The sequence below is a fragment of the Cheilinus undulatus genome, linkage group 4 (genome assembly GCF_018320785.1).
Source record: "Cheilinus undulatus linkage group 4, ASM1832078v1, whole genome shotgun sequence".
Lineage (NCBI taxonomy): Eukaryota > Metazoa > Chordata > Actinopteri > Labriformes > Labridae > Cheilinus > Cheilinus undulatus.
In genome coordinates, this window is record NC_054868.1 from 20,216,732 (window position 1) to 20,243,104 (window position 26,373).

The window sequence follows — 26,373 nt, forward strand, 5'->3', positions numbered from 1 at the left end:
GGGCCAAAATGAAGCATTACTGCTGACTGGTGGATTGTAAGAGCATAGCAATTAAATGTATACTTGTTTAAATATATAGTTTAGACCAGTGGTTTTTAAACTTGAGATTAAGACCTGAGATTAAGACAAAACCTCAAGGCACACAAATTTTATGTTCACTGAAAATGTAATACTTGTTATATAGTATCTTTAGTTGATGTACTTTTGAAGTAACAAAGTATGGTTTTACAGGCTTCCATGGCACACCAGTGAGCCTTGCCACACAATTTGAGAACCACTGATTGAGACTACCAAGCAGCAGCCTTTGGCAACACTAGATGTTGCTGCTTAGTAGAGTCTGAACATACACACCATTAATATTTCTATGTTGGCTGTATTACAGGTAAATGTAATTATAGCTGCAAGGATAAATCAGTCATTTCAATATATTCTGATGGCTGGGGATTTACTTCAAGCTAAACTGTCAAATTATTGTCTCCAGCTTGATAAACCACAGTTTAGCTGCATTTTCATTTTGTATATTTTTAGTTTCTGACATTTTTTAGACTGGACAAATATGAGCTCTATAATAGTACACAACATAAACAATCATTAATTTGAGCTCTATGATGATGATGCACTCTGAATAACAGCAGGGTCAAGCTTCAAGGGTTAGCAGTGACTAAGAGATGGTCTGTGTAAGAACACTGAGGGAGGAGGAGTAAATGGCGGCCTGCTGCATCCCAACATGACTATTATGTACTGGCAGTCAAACAGCAGCGGGCTCTAATTAAAAGAAACATCTCAACTGGTTTGTGAAGCCTTCATGTCCGTGCTGAAATAAAACTGCTGTGTGTCAAAAAAAACACTGCTGTTACATTTTGATGTTGAGCCACTGAAGCTCTGGCGAGAGATAAACCCACAGTTTGTACAGTCTGTGCTTAGCGTCCCATTAACTAAGCCCCGAGGGAACGCACGCTTGAGTATTTCCCCTTACAGTCTCAGCTAAATACACTGGAGAGAAAGTTAGTCAAGCCTTTCATTATAAAAGTTTTTATTAAATCTTTGGTTAAAAAAGACAAACTGTAAACACAGAGACAAAACATGAAATGTTACTAAAAAAAAACTATACTCATTGATTTCATGATTGTCAAAATGCAACAAAAACTGTTTGAGTTAAATCTGCATTCTGTAGAGAGGGGCAAACAATGAAACAATAAACCAATATGTTGAAGAAAATAATAGGGATACATTCATTACTTAAATTTACTTAAATAAGAAACCAGCTACTCTTAGCCTGGCTACACAGCGATGTGTTTGAACTCAATGGAAGAGACAGAAGAAAAAAGAAAGACAAGTGGTTCCCAACTTGGCAAACAGGTCCCCCCACAAGATTTTTATAATATATTTGAGAAGACACAAAAAACTATGAAAAAGGTTTTGTTCGCTAAAAAATTTACTCCATGATTAATCTGAACATTATTCACATTAGCATATCTCTTTGATAGAAGCCATGACGGCCAGTAGACTGATGCAGCTTGTTGCTTGGGGTTGGAAGTTGACACTGCATCTTTTAAATGCCAAAAGGTTGGGAACCACTTAGTGTAAAAGAAAGATAATATAATCTTTGTGTATCTGCGGTTTCACTTCATAATGACCCTGAAATATAGGATTCTATGGAGTTACTATGTATGTCATTTCCACTAAGCGGCATGGTTCAGTTTGGTACAACAGTATTTTTTGCATTTCTATAATCAAAAGTTGGAAAGGGTCCCAAATAATCAACCCGTACCGTCCCACTTTTTTGGCAACCTTCTGTAGGGGTATCATGCTTACCTATCTGTCCCAAAGAGGTGGAGCTACACACACCATAGGGGTTTGCACTGATGTCACTTTCAGCATGCAACACAACTGCTCAGCAGGGCTGCAAAACAAAACATGCTGTCTGCCCTGGGAGCAGTGGGTGAAAATGAGAGAAAAGCAGACCAATATCCATTTAAATGAGGAATATTTGGACTCGACAGATCTATAAGGCATTTAATCTAAAACTTGAAGACTGAGACTAAAATTTAAAATACTTGTCGAAATTAACACTGGCCTGAAGGCACACGTCAGCCTGGTGGATGTGAACCAGAACTGATGTAGAAGTTTTGTGAATACGGAGCTTTAGATCAGTTGATTCTCCGTATTGTAGCTAGTTCATTAACCTTTGAAAAGATCACTCAGTGGTTGTTGAACCTATTTGCAAAACTTGGCGGGACTTTTTATGTAGCTATTAAACATAATCCAGTGTGATTAAGTGCCTTGGTACCTTAGATGTTTTTTTAACTGTCTGCTTGATCTCCTAAAATTTAAGGTATTAATTTTCCTTTAAGGTAAGAGTAAGGAGAATAGAGTTGGGTTCAGATTATATTCATCACCAACTAAACGCTTGAGGTTTTTATGGTAACAGCCCTGCTTCATCTTGTGGCTTTATTATAGTTATCTTACGACTTAAAACTTTTCTATACTCATATTCCTGAGGATCTATACTGACCATGGTTAATATAGTTAAGATGTAGTTATTAAAAAAAGAGGACTTTTCAGCTGAAATAAAGCTGTTTACAGCTTATTTCTTACTGATTTTGCAATCAATTTTGGGATTTAACATACTGAACCCTACCAAACTGTTCTCAATCAAACTGGACCACCTGGTGGAAACACAGCTTTAATGCGGGGCTAAATCCTGCATACCTCCAGCTTTAGGGAAAGGGTTATTAAACAAAAGAAACTATTATAGGGCCAGGCTGTGGTCAAGTGATCTACTCTGTTTGCAATAAATAAAAGCTGCTAGCCGACTCTTCAAGAGTTAACTCTACATGTAACCTCCTCTCTTCAGAGGAAGATCAAATAGTGGAGAGAGAAATTTATGTGGAGAAGAAACCCTCCTCATTCAGACTGAGCATCCTCTGCCTAACCTCCCTGTTCTACTAAACTTCTCACATCTATGGCTCTCCTACTATCACAGCTTTGTTCTCATCTCTGTAAGCTAGAGTCTCTCCGTCCCCCATCCTTTTCTCATCTCCTTTTCGTCACAGCTCATCTCGTGCGCTCCAGTTCTCAAGTTCAGACTGCAGCACGTCAGAGTTCTGGGCCTCAAAGCTCAGCTCCCCCTGCTCCTGAGTTTTCCTTGACTTGGCTCGGTCCCAGTCGGTCTTGACGGTCTCGTTGTCCCAGACCACTGATGTCTCTGTGTCGCTGATGTAGCCCGGGTCTCCAGTGTAGTGGGTCGGGTACACCAGAAGCGGCTCTGCAGAAAAGGCGTGCAGGTCCCGGGTCTCAAAGTAGTCCATGTATTCTGAGCTGGGGAGGGAAAAATCAGGACATCAGATTAACGTAAGTGCTGCAGGACAGAAACTAAAACAAAGACAGGCAAACATGTCATACTTACATTGGATGTTTGTTGTACATGACAGGGAGGAACTCATCAACAGGGAGCATCTTTGTCAGAGGTTCAGCCCTGAGCAGTTTCTTTGCTCCTTGCAAGGACAGCATGTAGCCCAGAGTCCAGTAGGAGTAATCTGCCTCCACCAAATTGTGGATGTTTGGCACAGATGTCTCTGGGTGGTCCACCTGCATCCGCTTTCGCCCAATGTAACTGAATATAAGACAGACAATAATTATCCTGCACACTAAAGATATATTCCTGATAAATCTGCATTTATGTGGCACATTTATGTGACTCATTGTACACTGTTGTAAATCAGTTAGATGCATCAGTGTATGAGGGCAGAGCAGTTAACTTCTGCAAAGGTTTCACATAGTTCAAAGTTGGTGAACTTCGAGAGTGAACTGATAAATGCGATCAAATTTGCTTTGTCACACTTTTTTACACTACGCCATTATATTCCAGAAAAGAGATGCTGACGGTTTTTCTTTTGTCAGATGTTACAAACACATTTTCAGTAATAGAATAGGACTGGGCAGTATCCAATTTTTAAAACTGTCAAACCTCCCTCAGTGTGACTGTCATGTGATTAAAATTTCATTATACAAAAAGCAGCGTAGACCAAGCATGTGCTGATGTGCAGAATGCAGCCTCTGCAGGAGCTTAGTTTAATTCTGTGAGACAAGGCTTCTTTTACGAAGTCTAGAAAACACAAAAGTGTATAAAGCGTTTATTACAGGATGAGGTTTTGTCCCTTTTTCCTCGCTCTCTCACTCAAAAGTTCTGTAAACAGGTTTGGCTATACATATTTGTTTACTTACTGTCTGCTGCTTGATTAAAACAGCTACATTATGTTACTGTGCGCTTAATGAACAGTATGCATCACAATACGAACCACCAATGGTTAACTGGTAGAACTGGTCATCTCTCAACTGCAAGGCTGACTGTTTGATTCCCAGCTCCTACAATGTGTATGCCTAAGAGTCCATGACACTAAATCCCAAATTTCTTCCTATGACAAAACCAACAACAGCAGGCTTCTTAAAGCGAAAAACATGTGCAGGCGAGCTAAGCTTTACATGTATACAAGTGGGGCAGTTTGCGCAACATTAACAAATTAATTTTAAGATTAATCTAATTAAAATAAAGTTCTGGGTAAATAGAAGCTATACTGAAAAAAATGTTTTTTCTGCTAGACGTGCTCGTCTGACTTTACCATTTTACAAAACAAGGGTAAAAACTCAATATTTTACTTAGTATTAATGTTATTTTAGTAAAACTGTTCATGTATTAAAAACACATCAAGATCTGAACAGCAGAATCTGCACAAGGCAAAGTCATTTTCCTTTATCAGTTTAATTATCTCTGACTGTTAACTCTAGGTCACAAGTATTGTATTTTGGAGAAGCACTACAGTATTAAAAAGACTCGATTGGTCAGTAATATCTAACATCCCTAGTGGATGATGAATATCTCTACCAGAGCCTCTTATCACTGTTGCTATGGAAACGCTGCCAGTCAGGCTGCTGAGAGGAAATCAGAGTTTTAGCAATTTTAAAATGCTTCTTAGCCTTTTGAAACAAACTCTGAGCCTCTGTTTCTGATTTGCTCCACAATAATCTTACATTTTAAAAGTAAAACGATTCAAACAGTCATACAAATTTAACCCTACGTATTTTTTTTTTAGTTAGGAAGTTATTAATGGTTTATGCAGTAGAATAGGAAGCTCAGCGACTGGACGTTGCTCATTGAAATGCTCTTTGGGAGCTGTAGTGCACTCCTCATGTTTTATGTATGCTTTATGAAAGAAACAAAAAAATTGGATATTTTCATCCACAGCTGCTCTGCCTGTTCAAATTCAGCAGGGAGAGTTTCATACACATACAAGCTTTGGATGTGCTGTCAGTCAGCGACATTGTCAATGCAGAAAACAAACTTAATTAACTCGTCCCAGTTTGCTGCTTGGTGACAGTGATCAATCTCATCAAGAGCTGGAGCCGCTCTGGTGTATGATGCTAAGATGCTTTATTCCCGCGAGTGTTTACTGCATCTGATCAGAGCTGTGTGACACATCATGTGTGACAGATGGACAGATTTCACTGCAGAGGGACGCTAATCCTCCCCGTTTACAACATCATGTTTCACTTTGGTTTGTTGAAGCATCACTCACATGAGATCCCAGTCCAGCTTGTGTGTCGTCACCTCCTGCAGCAGCGCCTGGAGACGCCGTTTGAAGAACACCTCAAAGCGGAGGTCGTCCTCGATGACTAGGGATGTGTGCAGACCCCGATCTACTATCTAGATGCAATCATTTACACAGGCAGACCATTTAAAAAACAATAGAGATGTTTGAATATTAAGACATGTTTTTTAAATACATTTGTAATCTGTTTTAAAAATTTGTAGTTTCTTTGGTGACTGGTTTTCGTTTGCTTCTGTGCTTTTATGTCCATTGTTTTATGTATTGTTTCACTGTGACTGTAGCTGTTGTACTAGTGTTATTTCCTTCAAAAAATAATAATATATATAGGATTCATCCCATTGGATGTTTTACCCTGTTATTGATTTTAGAAATCAACCATGATCAATATAATTTGACTTTTTTTGACCAAGAAAAACCCTCTCTGTCTAGAAGGTTCAGTCACTTGGTAAATCTAGATTTCTGGCTACATGAAGACAAAAGAACACTCCAAGACACTCAGAGAAGAGGTTATTGAAAAGTATAAGTCAGTAACCTGGCACACCAGATCGATTTGTTTCACACATTCTTCTGGAAAACCTTCGATATACAGTGTTTGGGAAAGGGCAGAGCCTTTGAAAAAAAACCTCAGAGGGTGACTGGATCCACGTTCTGTCTGTTACATCTTTACGGGCCAATCACAGCAACAAAACATGTGACGTTGTCGCCGCTACCAAGGTGTGCGTGCGCAGCAACTGAGGAATAAAATCCATATAGAACTTCATATAGTGAAAGCTACACAGAAATGGTTTAAAGAAAACAAGGTGAGTGTTCTGAAGTGGCTGAGTCAAAGCACAGACCTCAATCCAATAGAGAATTTGTGGCTGCACTTGAAAATGGCTGTTGACACCAGATCCTCGTGCAATGTCAGAGCTTGGCTAGTTTTGCAAAGAAGAATGGAGTAAAATTGCCATGTCAAGATGTGCATGGCATCTATCCAAACAGACTCAGTGCTGTGATTTCAGCCAAAGGTGCATCTACTGAATGCTGACTTAAGAGGGGTGTATATTTTTATGCAGTCGCTGACTACCTGAATATACTGAACGACCAGGTTATTCCATCAATGGATTTTTTCCCCCCTAATGGCATGGGCATATTCCAAGATGACAATGCCAGGATTCATCGGGCTCAAATTGTGAAAGAGTGGTTCAGGGAGCATGAGACATCATTTTCACACATGGATTGGCCACCACAGAGTCCAGACCTTAACCCCATTGAGAATCTTTGGGGTGTGCTGGAGAAGGCTTTGCGCAGTGGTCAGACTCTCCCATCATCAATACAAGATCTTGATGAAAAATTAATGGAACACTGGATGGAAATAAATCTTGTGACATTGCAGAAGCTTATCGAAACAATGCCACAATGAATGCATGCTGTAATCAAAGCTAAAGGCGGTCCAACGACATATTAGAGTGTGTGACCTTTTTGTGGTGGCGACTTTTTTTTTGGCCAGGCAGTGTATATACATATATATATTTTTTGTAAATAAAAAAGAGAAGTATATTGACCATGATTGAGTTATAAAAATTATAAAAGGGTAAAACATCCAAAAAAAAAAATATGTAGACAAACACTTTAAAAGCAGAAACATCTAACCAAGTAACATTTTGGAGCTGCTGATGTGAAGACTAACAACATTTTTTTTCCCTCCAATCATTTTTCTTTCTCAAGAATCTTCTATTCCAGGCAGGATTTTCTCAAAACAACAACAAACATGCCCATCACTCCCAGCAGGCAGCTTTTCCCCTCACATAGTGCATTATCCTGTTTTTCTGTCATGAACGTTATCTTTTTGCACATTCAGACCCTCAGGTCTGTCAGAGTGTCTCACCTCCTTCCAGATGTTGTAATGAGAGAGAAAACATCCCAGTTCACCCTTAGTGAGAGGTCGTCCATGATAAGGGTCTTTGTATCCCGGCAGCATCTTAATCCCCATAGACTCTACGTCAGTCTTGTTCAGCGCTCTGAGAGAAAGGAGAGGGATAAACAAAGGGATTACAAATGATAACACTACATTATAAGACTCAAATGTGATAGGACAGTGTGAATAAAGCATTGCAGGTGTTCTAAAAGTCTTTAAAATTAGGTAAGAAACATTAAATATTGAAAACAAGGCAGTTTTCTTTCCCAACATATAGATTGGTTTCATTTTCCTTTAAGATGAGCTGACGCTATGTGTTCAGACAATCTTTAAATGACAGCGTGCAGCCGCGACTCTTCAGCTGCTTGTTTGTCTGAGCCCAGCCTCCCTTCATCAATCTACACGGCATGCAGCAGAGACAAATCAGACGGCGCAGAATGTGGGGGAGGAAGGAGATGAGAAACGTACTTGCCATCCACAGCAGCAATAACCTTACAGTTGAGCTCTTGCTCGTATAGAGCTCTCAGCATTCGCTCACGGCGGTCAGATCTCCGCACCAGATTGATCATAAACACCTGAGATGCACACAAATGCAAAAACCTCACACTCATGCACACAGGGTTATAGTGATTGTGCATTTTACATTTGTGTTAGCTATCTATACCTCATCAAAGCCGATCTTGCTGGGCTGCTTGGGAGGATGAGACAGGAAGCTAGAGGGCTCCAATGGAGGATTTTTCACTAAAAAAAAAAAAAAAAAAAAGAGCAAGGTTACAAACAGAATGAGCTGTGTTTGATTAGGAGTCTCCAAAATGTGGTCCAGGGATATTCAGGGTCTCCAGGAAATTAATAGGGAGATTTCATGAGGTTTAAATTCTACTTTCCATTTTTTATATACAAAAATTTAGCAAGATGGGGTCCAGGTTGTCTGGCAGTTAGGCTGCACCTCATATTTATGGAGTCTGTAGTCCTCCAAGCAGGCAGCCTGGGTTCATGTCCAACCTGTGGCTCCTTTCTGGATTTTCTACTCTATCAACTATCCTTTCAAAATAAAAACTAAAAGCCTATAATAATGTAGCATGATGAACATGAATAAATGTTATCATTCACACTACAACCCAAATTCCAAAAAAAGATGGGACACTGGGTAAAGAGCAAAATGCAACAATTTGCAAATCTCATAAAACATTTTTGGACAGTAGAACATAAACTACATATCAAATGATGAAGCTGGGACATTTTATTATTTCATGAAAAATATAAGCTCATTTTGAATTTGATGGCATCAACACAACTTAAAAAAGCAGGAATAGGGCCATGTTCACCATCGTGTAGCATTCTCTTTTCTTTTACAAACAGTCTGTAAAGGTCTGCGTCATGAGGAGACCAGTTGCTAGAGTTTGGGAGAGGAATGTTGTCCCATCCTGTCTCCTCTGTGGGATTTTTAATTTTATGATGCTCCTAATGTTTTCTAGATCTAGACTGCAGGCCGTCCAAGTTCAGCACCCGACTCTTCTGCTGTTATGATTTGCCATAGACACTAATGCAACCCCATACCATCAGAGATGCAGGCTTTAGAACTGAGCACTAATAACAAGCTGGATGTTCCCTCTTCTGTTTAGTCTGCAGGACACACCATCCATGTTTTCCAAAAAGAATTTCAAATTTTGAGTCATCTGACCCCAGAACAGTTTTCCATTTTGCTAAAGTCTATTTTATATGGGCTTCTGCCCAGAGAAGACGGTGGCGTTTCTGATTCATGTCCACATATGGCCTCTTCTTTGCATCATACATTTGTGGATGGCACAAAAAACTGTGTTGACAGACGATAATTTCTTGAAGTGTTCCTGAGACCATGCAATGATTTTCAGTACAGAATTATACCTGTTTTTAATGCAGTGAAGCCTGAGGGCCCGAAGATCCCAAGCATCCTTTGACCTTGTCCCTTACATACAGAGATTTCTCCCGATACTCGAAGTCTTCGCAGTTTTACATTGAGGAACATTTTTCTGAAATTGTTCCACAGTTTTTTCAGATGCAGTCCAAATTTGTGGACCTCTACCCATCTTTACTTTTGAGAGCTTCTGCCTCTCTAAAATACTCCCTTTGAAACCAGTAATTTAACTTATCTGTTGCCAGTTAACCTTATTAGTTGCTAAATGCTCCTTCAGCTAGTTTTTTTATTGTACCACTTACTTTTCCAGCCTTTTGTTGCCGTGTCCCTACTCTTTTGAGATGTGTTGCGGCCATCAAATTCAAAATGAGCTAATATTTTCATGAAATACTAAAATGCCTTAGCTTCAACATCTGATGTGTTGTTTATATTCTATTGTGAATGAAATGTGGATTCTGAGATTTGCAAACGATTGCATTCTGTTTTAATTTACATTTACACAGTACCCCAACTTTTTGGGGAATTGGGGTTGTATTTATTATGCTCGTTTTGAAGTCAATCCTACTGGTTTTGCTCAAATGTAATGTAAGCATTCATACTGCACAAGACCAATTTTGTACAGTTAATGTTTAAAACATGTAATACAATGCGATATTTACATTTATTTATCAAGGTGATCATAATATTGGAAGTCTCTGAATTGGTAGTACATTAACCATCTCTATGTTTTCCTCATCTAAATAGGACTTTTAATGCACACACAGTTTCCTCTCCTGTTCAACTGAACTTAGAATCTGAACAGCTTTCTGTGATTTACTGCCAACTTCTTATACAGAAAAATCTGGCTGCAGATAGCATTTTTTTTCCTGCAGCACAAGCACAAAAGTCAGATTAAGTATGTAGTTTTCAAGCAGAGGCGTACAGTATGCTGTATTGTTATAGTTGGAGCTTGTTACTCTTTCACCAAATACAACTTGATAACTCCAGGCAACTTCCAGAAAACTTGTCTTGCTTTTCAAAATAGGTGCAGCAGAATCTACTCAATGCACAACCTGCAGGCTAGAGCATCATGGCACACTTTTGCTCATATGTGGAAGATGATAATTGCTTTTTGGCCTTTCCTCTTGGCCTTTGAACTTACCCATGACCTCAAGGTGAGTGTGCAGGAAGCTCTCAGCCTCATCCTGCAGAGTAGCATGGGAACGCATTGGAACAGGGAAATACCCATATGTTTCTTTGTTGCACACATACATTTGCACATCTGAGGACATTGGAGAGAAGACAAATGTGAATTAAAACACATTAAAAACATGTATGCAATAATCCCACCAGGATATAATACTATTTTCTCTGTATTTGTCTCACCTGCCATGCGAGCTGAGTAAGCAAAGACGATGACATCATCCAGGGCCCAGCTGTACTCGGGGTGAGGTGGATAAAAAGCCAGCTGACGGGAGGCCTCTTTCTGCAGGTCCAGCAGGTAGGTGGAGTGGACCATTGGCACAGCAAAACAGCCACGTCGTTCCAGCTTACGGATCGGCATGTAAGCTGGTGTGCGTTTGTAGTAACCCTACAGGGAACACAAACACTGTACAATTACCCTCTTTGTCCAATATGCTTCCTCATTAGATACAAGATACAGGAAAATTACAGAGCTTCAGGGTGAACTTGTTTTAAAATATTTGGTTGAGACTTGGGTGAGAAAATAGTCTGCCAGTTTAAAAACTGTTTGGATTGTAACTGTCAAACAAAAAACAGAGACAAAGATATTCTGACTTAAAAGAGGACACTGACTGACAACACTACATGCCTCATGGCTGAAGGGTCATTGCAGATATGAAGTAAATGCTATCCTACTGGTTGCCATCAGGGTACGTTGTTGGCATCAAGTCTGTGTGTTACACCACAAGTAAAATGCAAGAGAAATTCTGACATGCCAGTCTTGTCAAATCATGGTCATAGGGTGTCTTGGACATGTTGTTTATTATGTTACACTACAAGGGTATTTGTCATTCCCGGCATTAATATTCAAGCCAAGTGGTTGATGATGGGCTATGACAATGTAGTCAGGCCAAAATAAGGCTGAATTTGTGTACTCTGATCCAGCCTTTAACTGGAGTTGGTTTATTTTTAATGCCACAGGACAGACTGTGTCCATATGTCATCTCTGATTTGTAATGTAATTTTAAAGTCATTCTGTCTAGATGGAATCAGATCCAAGTATGTAATGTCAGCATGTTTGGTCTGTATCCTCTGTAAATATCTGTCTATATCCGCTATAAATATCAGCACATATTAGGGGTGGGAGAAAAAAATCGATACAGTATAGTATCGCGATATTTTGTCTGGTGATATATATACATCATCTCAATCATTAAGTATCGATTTTTTTCAAAGTAATTGTTAATATGAACTGAAGTCTATGATAATGGAAAAATAAAATCAATTGTTTGGACAACTGTTTGTCCAGTGACGTTGGCAGAGGTGATGGTCATAGAGCAGGAGAAAGTTAGTACAACAAACATGGCAGCACCAAGGGGAAAGACATTAGGAAAGCAGGCAGGGCACGAATGGGATGGACATGACACATGAGGTTTGCAAGAAGTGCTGCATGGAAATAATACTGCACATAATACTGTGAAAATACGACAAACATGAGGGCAAGACTAATGCTAAATCAGATAAACAGTTGAAGAAATGGTATAGAGCGCAATATATGGCAATATATTGTATTGCAAAATGTTTAAAATCGCAATAATATCGAATCGTGACCCAAGTATTGTGATAAAATTGTATCGTGTGTCCACTAGTGATTCCCACCCCTAGCCCATATCCTCTGCAACTATTGGCCTATATCCTCTGAACATATCTATGTATATCTGCAGTAGATAGCAGTCCATATTGGCTAGATAACAGCCAATATCCACTGAAAAAAATCAGTCTAAATCCACGTTAAATATCTGCATAAATCAGTCTAAATCCACTTTAAATATCTGCATATATCAGTCTAAATCCACTTTAAATATCTGCATATATCCTTTGCAAAGAACACCTATCCTCTGTAAATATCTGATGCAGTTGATGTCAGCCTATATATGCTGTAAATATCGATCTACTGTACATCCACAGTAAATATCGGCTGATAACCTGGTGTAAATAGCAGCCTATACCCATTGTAAATATCAGCCTATATCCGCTTTAAATGCTGCCACACATCCTCTGTCAATAACAGCACATATCCTCTGTACATTGCTTTCCAAATCATTATGCAAATTGGATTTTAGGGTCAGAAACATTCAAGTTTTTATTTTTCAATTAAACTCATGGATAGTATTGTATCTCAGGGCTCTCTGAATAACTGAAATCAATCTCAGACACCTGTACAAATTATTTTGCCAGGTGAGCCCAATTAAAGGAAAACTACTTAAGAAGGATGTTCCACATTATTAAGCAGACCACAGGTTTCAAGCAACATGTGAAAGCAAAAGGATCTCTCTGCTGCCAAAAAGCGTCAAATAGTGTACTGCCTTGGAAAAGGAAGGAAAACAAACATGAAAAATTAAGCGTGATCATCATACTGTGAAGAAATCTGTGGCTGATTCAAAGCACAGACGGCTTCATGCAGATAAAGGCATAATGAAGAAGGTTTCAGCCAGACATATTCATCGGATTAAGAGAGCAGCTGCTAAAACACCATTACAAAGCAGCAAACAGGTATATAAAGATGCTGGTGCCTCTGGAGTCCCATCAACCTCAAGGTGTAGGATCCTCCAGAGGCTTGCAGTCGTGTATAAACCTACTATTCAGCCACCCCTATCCAATGCTCACAAGCTGAAACGGTTGCAGTGGGCCCAGAAATACATGAAGACTCATTTTCAAACAGTCTTGTTTACTGATGAGTGCCGTGCAACCCTGGATGGTCCAGATGGAGTAGTGGATGGTTGGTGGATGGCCACCATGTCCCAACAAGGTTGCAACATCAGCAAGGAGGTGGAGGAGTCATGTTCTGGGCTGGAATCATGAGGAGAGAGCTGGTAGGGTCCCTGAAGGTATGAAAATGACCTCTGCAAAGTATATAGAGTTTCTGACTGACCACTCTCTGCCATGGCACAAAAAGAACAACCGTGCTTTCTGTAGCAAAATTATCTTCATGCATGACAATGCACCATTTCATGCTGCAAAGAGTACCTCTGTGTCATTGGCTGCTATGGGCATAAAAGGAGAGAAAATTATGGTGTGGCCCTGTCCTCCCCTGACCTCAACCCTGTTGAGAACCTTTGAAGCATTCTCAAGCAAAACATCTATGAGGGTGGGAGGCAGTTCACATCAAAACTGCAGCTCTGGGAGGATATTCTGACATCCTGCAAAGAAATTCAAGCAGAAACCCTCCAAAACCGCACAAGTTCAATGGATGCAAGAATTGTGAAGGTGATATCAAAGAAGAGGGACTTTGTTAACATGTAACTTGGCCTGTTAAGATGTTTTTGATTGAAATATCTTTTGATTTCAGTAAATACAACCTCCTAATGCTGCAAATTCAATAAATGACCATTTTCAGTTCTTTGCAACCTATAAAATGTTTTAAAACTCTGTTGTGCACAATAATGTAGAACGGTGCATTTTTAGGTTATTTTTTTATATATATTGTTATCATTATAAGGTTTGTACAAAAACATATGAATTATGCTCTAACGGCTGAAGACATGAAAAAATATTCTGTCATTTGCATTAATATTTAGGAAAATAAGAGAAAAAAATATCATTTGCATAATAATTTGGAACGTGGTGTAAATATTGGCCTATATCATCTGTCAATATTGGCCTGTATCCTCTGTAAATATGGGTCTATATCTGCAGTAAATATCGTGTCACATCTTTTAACAGCTCTGTTATGGCAAGTGACCAAGGAATCAAAGGAAACAATAAATCAATTACCAAATATATTACCAATTCATTGTTTCAGCCCTAATTTTATAGTTTAATCCATGTCTCATCTGTTAACCCAGAGAAGGTTGTGTTTATGACTTTTATAGCAGCCATATTTTGCTTCAATTTCAGGGTTTTGTTGTCTGGTCCTTCTTAATATGGTAATGTAAAACAATTTACTTCCTCAATGCTGAATATTATTCTTAAAAGTAACTTCTAATGAGATAAAAAGTCAAGAATAAATTAAAAACCTATAGCTTACTGAGAGTGGAACAAGCAACACAAAGAAGAGGTTTGTAGAGGAGCAACTAGACTGAGATGTTTGAGCAAATTTAACATAATGAGCTGTGTGGGTTGAAAGTATGGGACATTTTTTACAAATGGTAATTTTTCCCTTTACTGGTGAGACAGTTTCACACAGTAAGCTGACATTGAATTTTATAATAAGAAAACACTTCTTTACATCTTAATTGTCCTGCTTTAAGTTATCCTGATGTATCATTTTTGTCTGCATTTAATTTTCTCATTTTAAAAAAAGAAAGTGTAAAATTCTCACCAGATGATATTTCTGTGTTGTGACATGATATGTGCTTCCTTATTCATCGGGACTGAATAGCTTACAGTGTGACATTTAACTCACTGTCAGTTGGTGGAATGTTAAAAGCAGCCCTTATCTGGATAGTGTTGGTCCCAGATGAAGAAGAGTGGGATTATAAACAGGCTACACTTATAAAATCATCGCTACAGTCTGCTGGTTCAGCATATGTGCATGTGCTACTAAGATGAAGGTGGAGGGTGTACTGAAACTTATGAAGTATCTGGTTTAGTGAGGTGACCTATATTTAGGGATGCAGTATTTTGGATTTTTGTTGGTATGCCACAGTTTACAAATGAATTTTCCTCATACCAATATTAATACGTAAGTGTAGTTCAGACCTAAAACTCTGGTCCTTGAAACACACGTCAACATTTAAGGAATGAGGATGAACAAAGAAAGACTTCAGCTGACATAGATCTGTTGGTCCTGCCTAGAACTTCACTATATATTCATACATACAGCCAGTATAGGCTGATATTTACAGCTGATGGGTTATAATATCTGCCTGATTTTCAGATCTGCTGATAATGATAATTACCATAAAACCCAGTATATAAGTCACCCTTATATACCCGTTTATTTAACTAAGTCTTCTTTATGAAAATCACTCTTTTCTATGTGTTTTTACTAAAAATGAACTACCATTCTCTCATGCTGAAGGAGAAAAGCTATTAAAAAGTGCAGCTACTTTCTGCGGCACCAGTGGATGCGAGTTACACGCAGAGCAATTTTTTGAGCCTGGAGCAGTGTGAGGCAGAAAGCTACTGACACTTTTAAACAGCTTTTCTCTCTCAATATGTGAAATTCATCAATGAAAATTAAACATTGGTTTACTGTATAGTGCCCAAAATATATGAGGTTCAGTTTTTAATGAAAAGACACCTTAATTCAGAAAGATAGTACAAGTATGGTCTGTGTCCAGCACATTCAGAGTATTAAAGCTAAAGCAGCAAAATGTAGTGTACAGGAAATGGAGATGGATTTTAATTGACACTACATCTCATGCACTGAGCACATGTAGCTGCAAGCACTTCTGGTGTGCTTGCAGTCATCCTGGTGTATAAGTTGCGTAAAAGTTTTTAGATTTAAAAAAATAAATACATCTCCAGTACCTGTGAAGTCATGCCACACCAGAAATTGGAGTATGCAGCTCTGGACTCCAGCATGGGAGCGATGATAGTTTTGTTCTCTCGCATCATTTTCCACAACACATCCTGGTTGGTGAGCAGGTTGTCACAGTCGGCCACCTGCAGACAAAAGGAGAAGGGCGCAATATTGACAAGTTCCACACACAAACGTGCACATGCAAGCTCACACAAAATGTCCCCCGCTGACACTAAATGATTGATTGAACCACAGCAACAACGGTTTGATCACAGAGCAACAAGAGTAGCTTTCTTAAACTGCTTCCTCTCACAGCCGCTCCACGTTGCCATTTTACAACCTTTTCTTCATGTCCAAGAAACAAATTTAATGCTATAATCAACTTTTAATGTGTTTGATTTTTCTCAACAAGAACAGCACCTGTAAACTGCAAATTCAAGGCTGAGATAAATCAAGACTGACATTTAGAACAGTTAATCCCTAATGTGAAAAGAATTATGTTTTTTATTTTTTTAATATGCCAAATGACTAACTGTTATCTACATCACCAAACATATCACAGTGTCCTTTAAGATTTTCAAACGGAAAGGGGCTACCTAAAAAATCAGAAACAATGTATGTTGAAGAAAGACATCAGGTACAAAACAAAGAGAATTTTAAAACTCCTGCTAACTGAAAACTCTACACCAGAGAGCCAAACAAATGCATTATCTAAAAAAGGTTTGGTTAATAGTAAATATGATGCATAAAAAAGCAACAGAAAAACACTGAAAATCAACACAATGGCAGTGCACCAGGCCTGTAGTTGTAAGTTGATCAGTTCCATTTCAGGCAATTTATTCATTATCAGACAAGCAATCTTGGAGACCATCAGCAATCTTCTTCTGTCATCGTCTGATAGACATTGCATGCCCCTGAAAACAGATGCAAGTTTCTCATGATTTTTGGTGAGGCCAGTGGTGAGCATCAAACAACTTCCAGCCTTCATTTCATTTCCCCCAGCTCAATTCAGTGGCATAAGCCCCCTCCCCCTTTTGTTTTCCTTCTCATTTAATTGCATTTAAAATGAATTGTTTGCCAAATAACATTATGATACAGATTTGTAGAAAGTAAAACATCAGGCTTTGACGAGTTTTGTTTGTTGAATGGAGGTCAGATCAATCATTTATGCTGCACAATGGGTAGTTAGGGAATCTGACCAACACTGACTGACTTTTGCGAAACAGCATCAAGCAAATTTGTGGCAGCTGTTGAATCATTTTGATCTCACATGGCTTTTTACTGCAGTTCTACATGGGAACTGTATTCAACTCTGAATCAGGTCATGCAGAAATACTTGGATCATTTGGGCTGATGGTAAGCGCACTATCCTACTTATCCAAAGCTAGGAATACTTGTACAAGGCTGTCTAGCTAATTTCCAGCAGCAGTGAATGTAACTTCAACTGTGGGAGGAGCCATCGTCAAGAGGAGGACTGCTCAGAACCCTCCAGAGTGGATGCTTTTTTTTTTCTACACGGCTGCTCAAATAAACCACAATGGTTGGATTTTAAATTTTAGCAGAGGTTACAGTTGAGTTCATCAGTCAGGACTGATAATAAATGCTGAGTTTTAATGCGGCTGTCTAGTTAACAAACCACTGGTCATTCATTTATTAGGTAGATTTGTTGGTGATCGCAGTGGAGGATGTCATTTGGCTGATGTAAACTGCGGAGTTGTGGAAGCAGCTAATGTGCTAATGGACTACCTTTGAGCTAGCAGCTCATAATTTTCATTATGCTTGTTTAAAAACATCTTACATAAAGACAAATGAAAGAATGTCTTTTGGCAGCCATTTCCAAGGTCCAATCATGGGTATTATGTGTCAAGCAGGCTATAATAAAAGGGTAAGAGGAACATAGGCTTAGGAATTGCCGGTATTGCTGATTGTTTTTTTGTTTTGTTTTGGTTTGTGTTTTTTTGCATATTTATCCCACTTAGATGTTTTGGATCATCAAACCAATTATGATATCTCACAAAGACAAGCCAAGTAAATACAAAATACAGTTTCTACATGATGATTTTATTTATTTAGGGAAAAAAATCCAAACCTATCTGGCCCTTGTTAAATAATGAGTTAACTGTGATTAACCACAGTTCTTGGAAAACTGAATTCAATTTCACTGGCCACACCCAGGCCTAAATACCACCAGATTTGTGAAATCAAGAAGGCACTTAAATAGAACCTGTAACAAAGTGAAGTAGGCTACAAGATCTCAAAAAGAAACGCATCATGCCGTGATCCAAAAAAAATTCAAGAACAAATGAGAAACAAAAAGACTGAAATCAGTCTAGAAACGGTTACGAAGCCATTTCCACAGCTTTGGGACTCCAGCAAACCATGGTCAGAGCCATTATCCACAAATGGAGAAAACTGGGAACAGTGGTGAACCTTCCCAGAAGTGGTCAGCCAACCAAAATGACCCCAAGAGTGCAATGATGACTCATCCAGGAGGTCACAAAAGAACCCAGAACGACATACAAAGACCTGCAGGCCTCACTGGGCTCAGTTAAGGTCAGTGTTCATGACTTAACCATAAGAGACACACTGGGCAAAAATGGCATCATGGGAGAGTTCCAAAGCCAAAACCACTGCTGACAAAAAAGAACACAAAGGCTTGTCTCACATTTGCCAGGAAACATCTTGATGATCCCCAAGACTTTTGGAGAAATATTCTGTGGACGGATGAGACAAAAATTGAACTTTTTGGAAGGTGTGTTGCCCGTTACATCTGGCGTAAAAATAACACAGCATGTGATAAAAGAACATCATGCCAACAGTCAAACATGGTGGTGGCAGTATGATGGTCTGGGGCTACTTTGCTGCTTCAGGACCTGGACCACTTGCTGTGGTTGATGTAACAATGAATTCTGCTGTCTACCAGAAAATCCTGAAGGCCAACGTCCGGCCATCAGTTCGTGCCCTCAAGCTCAAGTGCTCTTGGGTTATGCAGCAGGACAACAACCTGAAATATACCAGCAAGTCCACCTCTGAATGGCTAAAAAAAAAATTAAGGTATTTGAGTGTCGAAATGAAAGTCCGGCAATTTGTATCTTGGGATGTCTTTGTGAGATATTACAATTGGTTTGATGATCCAAAACATTAACCTTGCACAGCAGATGGATACGCAGGTTTCCATGTTTCTCACTGGCAAAACCATCTTGCAAAGCTCCCTTCTGAACCATTTGGGCCCGGTCCAAAAGTGACAGGACCGATCAGCAACAAGGAGCAGTACTTTCTGAAGCGGCGGAGTTGTGACATAAGCAAGCAGCAACAAGAGACCGGTGCAACTGTGGCGGAAAACATTAGCGTGGATGCTGCTAAAAGGCCAGTTTTATCAGAACTTGACATTTCTTTGTTAAAAGAAGAACAAAGAACAGCGGTGAGTTGTTTTCTTTTCAAAACAACAAAAGTTGTGTACTGACATGTCTACAGCTGCCATGGTTCGTGTTTTGCAGTTCCTTATGAAGTTTAGTCCTCGGTAGCAGGGCAGCTCGATAGCGGCTACGTCACATGTTTTGTTGCTCTGATTGGCCTGTAGAGATGTGACAGACAGAACGTTCATCCAATCACCCTCCCAGTTTTTTTTTTTCAAAGGCTCTGCCCTTTCCCAAATGCTGTGTATGAGGGGTTTTCCAGATGAAACAAATCCATCTGGCGTGCCAGGTTACTAAAACATTTAAGTGTTATAAGTATGCAACAAAAAAATCAGGAATCAGAGAGGGGGCAAATACTTTTTTTTTCACAGCACTGTTTTTGGTTCTTCCCTTTAAGTAAAGAAAACAACTTCTAACTTGTGTTTTTGTAATGGAGGTCCACTTGATCCTTTCTGATGCTTTTCAGGAAGTGAGGGAGTCTAACCGTTTATTCTCTTTATATACAGTGTCAAGCTGATTTATGGCTCAAGCTTAAATGTTTTATAAACAGTATAATGGACTGTTATCTGCAATGTTATGTTAATATTTGTTTCTAGGGGCAAATAGATATTAAGAAGTATACTGTCAGTGAGTTGACAATGATTTGTCATCAGCATGGAAAAACAGAAAATTTTACCTGTACACATTGAAGCCTGCTAATGTGTGAGACAATAATTTCAATGGAAACCAGAGCATTTACGATAGTGAAAATCATGACTCTAGTGCACGGAGTCTACATGTCTATGTAGAATCTGTACATAGAGATTATCAGGCCGCAAATGCCCTGACAGCAAAGAAATGTTAAAGTACATCTGTCAGCAGTGATACAGTTCTGTTCACTGATTTAAAAATCCTTGTATTCTGTTGTATAAAGAAATAGTCGTATCAAGACTTTGCTGCAGTTCAAAATAAATAAAAACCCAACTCTGGAAACACTTGTGTAATAAAACAAAACAAACTCAAGCTAACTTCTTCGTGACTTTCCCGAACTTTAAATCTTTAAGAAAACTTTTTAAAAGTCCCTTTGGGGGTGCTACTGTTTCATTAAAATGCAGGTAACCATAGAAACAAGTCTCCTTTCTACATTATCAGTTTATTCTTGGGTAGAAAAAAAAATTATGTAATCAATGGTTTAACAGACCTCAAAAAGAATATTTGACCTCCACCCCCTCTGCTTCTCATTGTTGTTTTCCCTGCCTCCATCTTCTCCACAGCTTTGTTATTTCAGCTCATTGTGTACTATTTTATATTACCTAAATCTGATGTACCACAAAGTTATGTCTAAGCTTTCAATTGCTAATAAACAATCCCTTTACATTTTTATATGAGAAGAAATCTGAAGATTAAATGAATATAAATTTCATTAGTCATTTGGTATTTGTGGTTTCTTTTCATTTCTTTTGTAAAAGATGATTTCATGTTTTACTTTTTCATCCTGTTCACTGAAAAGAAAATTCAAGGTGTAGATGACGGATGGAGGCGTATTAAGAAAGCTCAGCAGCATTACTGAGCTTAGTCATAGCTGTACAAACATTTGACCCATAGACACAGACACCTCTATGAGCAAACATTAAGAAGAAGCTTATGAAGAGGTTTAATGGAGGATAACATACCAGGAGGTAGTCGGCCCAGATCTCGCGGGCGGTCTCCAGTGCTGCCTGACGGAGCTTCATTACATGTTCATAACGCTGATTATTCCAGTGCTTAGGCCCCACCTCGTCTTCAAAGACACTGGGACACACAGACACCCTCATTAAATCATGTACGGATACACACAGATAAACACACACTACACACACATACAGCATACCTGGTTTCATCATCAGGCCTCCACTCCACATAGTGATAGTCGTTCTGCACCTTGATCAGCCACTCTCTCAGGATGGCTGTGGTGTTGTCGATGTTGTGATCTGTCGCCACCCTGTGGCAGGGTGAGACACAGCAGTGAGAGAGCGAGAGAGAGAAAACAGAGTTCACAGGTAGAAAAGCTACCATGTAACTTTTCAAATATCCAAGGTGACTTCACCACAGAGATTACAAAGTCATTAAATGTTTGATCACCTAATAGAGGTAGGACAAAGTAATGATACAGCAATATATTGTAGTAATAACTTATGTGATACAATCATCTTATAGCTGGTGTCAATTATGGATTTTTTAATTACAAAAAATAAGGCAGCATTCACACATTAATCGAGATCAATTAAGAGCCATAGTTAGTGCGTTGAGCCTGGCAACTCCCTCTCATGCTGGTCACCAGCCTGGTCACACATAGCTGTGGATGGCATCCCATTCTTCAACCAGCATTTATTGCAAGTCAGCCAAAGTGGTTGTGTTAGTCACTGGCATGAACAGCACGCCCAAGCTGATCCCACAAGTGTTCAATGGGGTTGAGGTCAGGACTGCTGGCAGGCCATTCCGTCCTGATAATCAGGCACCTGACTGTCAGCACCAGGGGATACCAGAAGCTCAAAACAAGAGTCAATACCAACAGCAGAATAAGCTGTTTGGCATTGGCAGAGAAGATGTGGCGCATTTTAATGGGTGCAACCGATATACTCAGCTCTGCTGCTCATCCCTCAAATGCACGTTCCTTACAAATATGGTATAAAAAAAAAAAAAAAAAAGGTAAATAAACAGGCTTTTCAGAGGTGCAAAACTTATTACCAAGAAGCATAAGCTGCATTTCCATTACCCTTAGAAGTGCACAAAATCTAAATAATGCAATAACAAACTGGTATTGGAAACCCCTGAATTAAAAAAAAACACTGTAGAATATTGCTTAAAAGTTTTTACACTTCAGACGTTTCAATATAGAAATACATTGCTAAAGTGCAGTGGAAAAACTTTTTCCGCATTAACACGTCACAGAATGTAACGTATGGTGTCACATGACCTGATCACTCCAAGACAACACGACGGGGTACATGCGGACAGAAGAAGAGACAGAGACTTTTCTGTACATCATAATTACACCCTTAAACGTGGCTTTTGCCATACATACAGACTTTTTCTCTGAACTATCATCCGTTGCCTGCATCTTTTGTTCAAAATTATCAATGCAACCACTGTAGATGTAGCCTAATCATAACCATACCAACACGCAACAGGTTCTGAGTGTCCATCTTCTTTGCAGCGGAGTCTCACGAGATTAGATTTTATGAGAATTGCGAGGCTCATGCCCAAAACTCCCTTCAATGAAAACACATTAAAAGCACAATTGTACTTAGTCAAAATTTTAAAACTACCGCTTTGATTTTGTGGAAAAAATTTAATGGAAACGCAGCCCCGGTTACAACAAAGACATAATCTACCAGACACAATTTACTTAATTTTTGTGCTAAGTTTCCAACTAAGGGCAGAAGAATCAACCAGTTAGACAAACTCTGATCTGTTTTCATGGTCAAATGTGAGAGGAAATGGCACGCTACGAGTCTTACACCAGTAATGCGCTAAAAAAAAACACTGGTAATTACATCAGCTAAAATGTTTTGTTTAACATTGGTACCAGTATCAGTCCTAATTTTAGCAATCTGTGCATCTCTAGTCTGATCCAGTGATATGGATCCTTATGGACTATGAGAGTAATATTGGACGGATTTAACCAACAATGTGAAACTGATCATTTAATTAATAAGTAGACAGTCCTGAAAGCTGAATTATTTGGCACAGTTTCAATAATCTGTCAAAAGCTCAAGTAATTCATCTGGCAGAAATATGCAGAGCATCAACATCTCTTAGCTTCTTTAAAAAAGAATTGTAATACATCTGTAAATTCAGCAGATTTAGGAATCTTACAATGTCTAAAAAAAAGGAATTTTTGGATGGTTTGGTTTTCTGAACAACTGTAAGGAAGAGATTTTACTTCTTTATGTCATTAATCGATAATGGATCTAGCTTTGTTGTAGCTTTATTTCAAAGCAATTACTGTACAACATATTGAGGTTTAATTTGGAGATTAGTGGTGCTTTGGGAAACACTTGCAATCATCTGAACATGTCAAACAAACACAGGGTGAGTCACAGTTCCTTGTTAAAAAGTTACAATGTTCAAAAGTAACAGCCTTGAAGATGCAACTTATTGATTCTTCTGGCTTTTGAGGGCCAGCTGAAATGAAATTGAGAAATTATCAACAAACAGAGTAGTTATGGGGGCTTTACTGGCTTTTACAACAGAGAAATGCTGTCACTGTTAACCTTTAAAAGCACTGATAACTGCAGCTTTAATGGGCCTGAAAAGAGAGATCTGCTTAACCAAATCCCTGACATGATTTAATTACTGATTTTGATTTATTGCCACTCTGAGGGTCATGTTGTCTTTAGATCACCAATGTCAGGCATGGACACAGAAGAACAAAGACAGACAATAGAGGCTGAGGAGGGGCGGAGCGGCATTCGTCTGCTGTCTGTGTTATCATAACAAATCTCTGTCAGAGCAGGCCGGAGACACATGCAAAGCTGGAGAGGGGGAAAGAATGTGTAAATACAGGAGAGATGGATTTACTCTCAGCCAAATCCCGTAGTGAGTGACAGACGGCGTGCTGCAGGTGTTAGTTTCACATCTGTCTGTGAGATCTTTGCACCCCAGTACTGTCCACACACCTACGTGTGACTGAGAGCTGTCTTCTTTCTCACAACCCTGGAAGTCTGAATGAGCAGAAGTAGTGAATTAAATAAGGCTTATGGAGAGTAAATATTTGAGATTGATCACATGCCAGCAATAGAGGCATGCCAAAAGAATAATAACGGGCTAAGAGAGAGGCAGAAGGATGAATAACAGAAGATTTATGGATTGATAATATCCATTCTGCATGTCCCTGCAGAACACACACATACTACATTAGGCAGCCTGCATGCATGTGCATCTATGTAGCTGCTTGCCAAGTTCTCCATCTTAACCTGTCAGAGTGAGTGCTGCAGGTATCGACAAGTGGCCAGCTAGTGGCTCGGTGTATATAATTCACACTGCATTTTAAAAATTCATAATTTCTTTCACCAAGGAGACAGACATGCCATGGATCGAAGCAACCTTGCAGATGACTGAGCTCTGGCTACCATATGAGCGTAGTTAAACAAAGGCACATTTCAGGCTGGGAGCAGAAAGTCGTCTTGCAGACTGATTGGTTTTAGGGCAGAAGCAATTTTCAATGCCTCATTGTAGCTTTCATTAACATTAGGCAGTACCATCTTAAATCCAAAATTAACCACAAGTATATTTAATTTTAATCCAAGCTCACACAGTCACATTGAACAACTCAACTAGAGCCTATAGCCACAATTATTTACCTCTTTTAGGGCCCAAGGTTGCCAAGAAATCTAATCTAACCTGTCAGGTCTTAATGCTGATGAAAAGATTATGATAATCTTTAACCACAGATCCACTGGAGTGGGATCAAAATGAGAAGAGGAAGTGATTTGGAGACAGGAATAATCTGGAAGCATTTGAGTGGGAGGGGTGGGGGCTGGCAGGCACAACAGCAGCCTGGGGGTACAGGGTAAATCTAGCAGAGGCATTTTGACTCACAGTCCCGGTTTGCTGTGAGTGTATACGCAAAGATTGAGAATCATTTTCAGATATTTAACAATAGTGGTTTTGTTTCCAGTCGAGTACAAGATGTGGAGGTGGAGAAGGGAGGAGACAGAAATGGGAGGGAGGGGTGAAAAAAGGGGGGATGAAACGGAGGGTCGATGAGAGAGAAGATCTGTGACTAAATGGAACTTTTCAAGGGGCATGACTGCTGGCTCAACCCGCCTATCGTGCTATGCAGCCGGGGAAAACTCCCCACGATGTCCACGATGAATGTACATTGCGGCTTCAATTTCAACTCTTAGCATTGTCTATGCTAACCGTGGGAATAAAGCGCTCGTGGGTCTTTTAATAGATAGTTAATAACACAGCGGCCCCACCTGGTCAGAACTCACCAGCGCACGCGCAAGCGCACGCAGACTTTTTCTCTTTATGATATGACACGAACCTGACGTGTCTGCTACATTAACAAGCTCACAGAGAAATCTCAGCGGAAATTATACTTCATCCACCATTAATACAAATAATGGTTTACCTGAAACACTAGGAAAACTTTTGCATTAAAACCTCGACATTACAGTATCACCCTCTACTCTGTTTTGTGTTGAAACGCTCATTTAAAACGGTTTAAAGCACAAAACTCACCAAAGCGCAATGCGGTCTTTGGGGTAGTTCAGACGCTCTATAGTTCCCAGGAACAGCGGCAGAGAGTGCGCCGAGTTGCGGCAGACCAGAGCGATGACGACCCGGGGAGCCAGGAGCGGAGACTCGGGGCTCCAGCGCTCCTCGGGGAAATACCCCCGGCTCAGGCCCGGCAGGAGAACCAAAAGCAGGGCAGGCAGCAGCGAGGTGACCCGGGGCATGGCAGGGGGAGAGAAACAGGCTGGTGACGCGGCGGACAGAGAAGGACACGGACGGTGTTTGAAGCTCGGGGTCCCGCTGTTGTGTTACGCCGACAGTGGATACATGGCGGAGGAGCTAGCGGAATTAAAGGGCATGTCGGGACTGGTTTAAGGGTAACTCGGTGTTTTAAAAAGACAGTTAATATATCCACCGATCTGCGGAATGTTATTGTGATGGAGACGAATAATATTATATCCTAGAACCATCACATTGAGATTTTCTCAAATTTAATGCCAATAATTTATTGAGTCGAAATAGGCCATAGTGACAACCGAGCTTCCGTCTGTGTCGTGCTGCCCTCTCCTTTAAGAGCAGATCCAGCTGTAGTCCAGAGGAATCACTATGGGCGTGTCCACGTGTTCAAAACGCTACAGGCCTGGCATATTTCCACCATCGAAGTTTCTGGTGGTGTTACTCTTTATAATGATTACCCCAAGCTATTTGCAACCCTCAATAAAAGT

General features: G+C 39.6%; 1 protein-coding gene across 1 annotated transcript; it reads right to left on the reverse strand.

Annotated features, from left to right (window-relative positions):
• Positions 1 to 1,056: 1,056 nt before the first annotated feature.
• On the reverse strand, positions 1,057 to 26,162 carry LOC121509140 (procollagen galactosyltransferase 1-like). The gene is made up of 12 exons (XM_041786377.1): positions 25,655 to 26,162; positions 21,294 to 21,404; positions 21,097 to 21,214; positions 16,037 to 16,171; positions 10,766 to 10,970; positions 10,542 to 10,661; positions 8,171 to 8,247; positions 7,975 to 8,081; positions 7,477 to 7,609; positions 5,577 to 5,704; positions 3,410 to 3,616; positions 1,057 to 3,321 (listed from the first exon to the last, which is right to left on the reverse strand). Exons 1-12 carry the CDS (start codon positions 25,870 to 25,872, stop codon positions 3,051 to 3,053), a joined length of 1,830 nt encoding a protein of 609 aa, XP_041642311.1. The 5' UTR covers positions 25,873 to 26,162; the 3' UTR covers positions 1,057 to 3,050.
• Between the last annotated feature and the right edge of the window lie 211 nt (positions 26,163 to 26,373).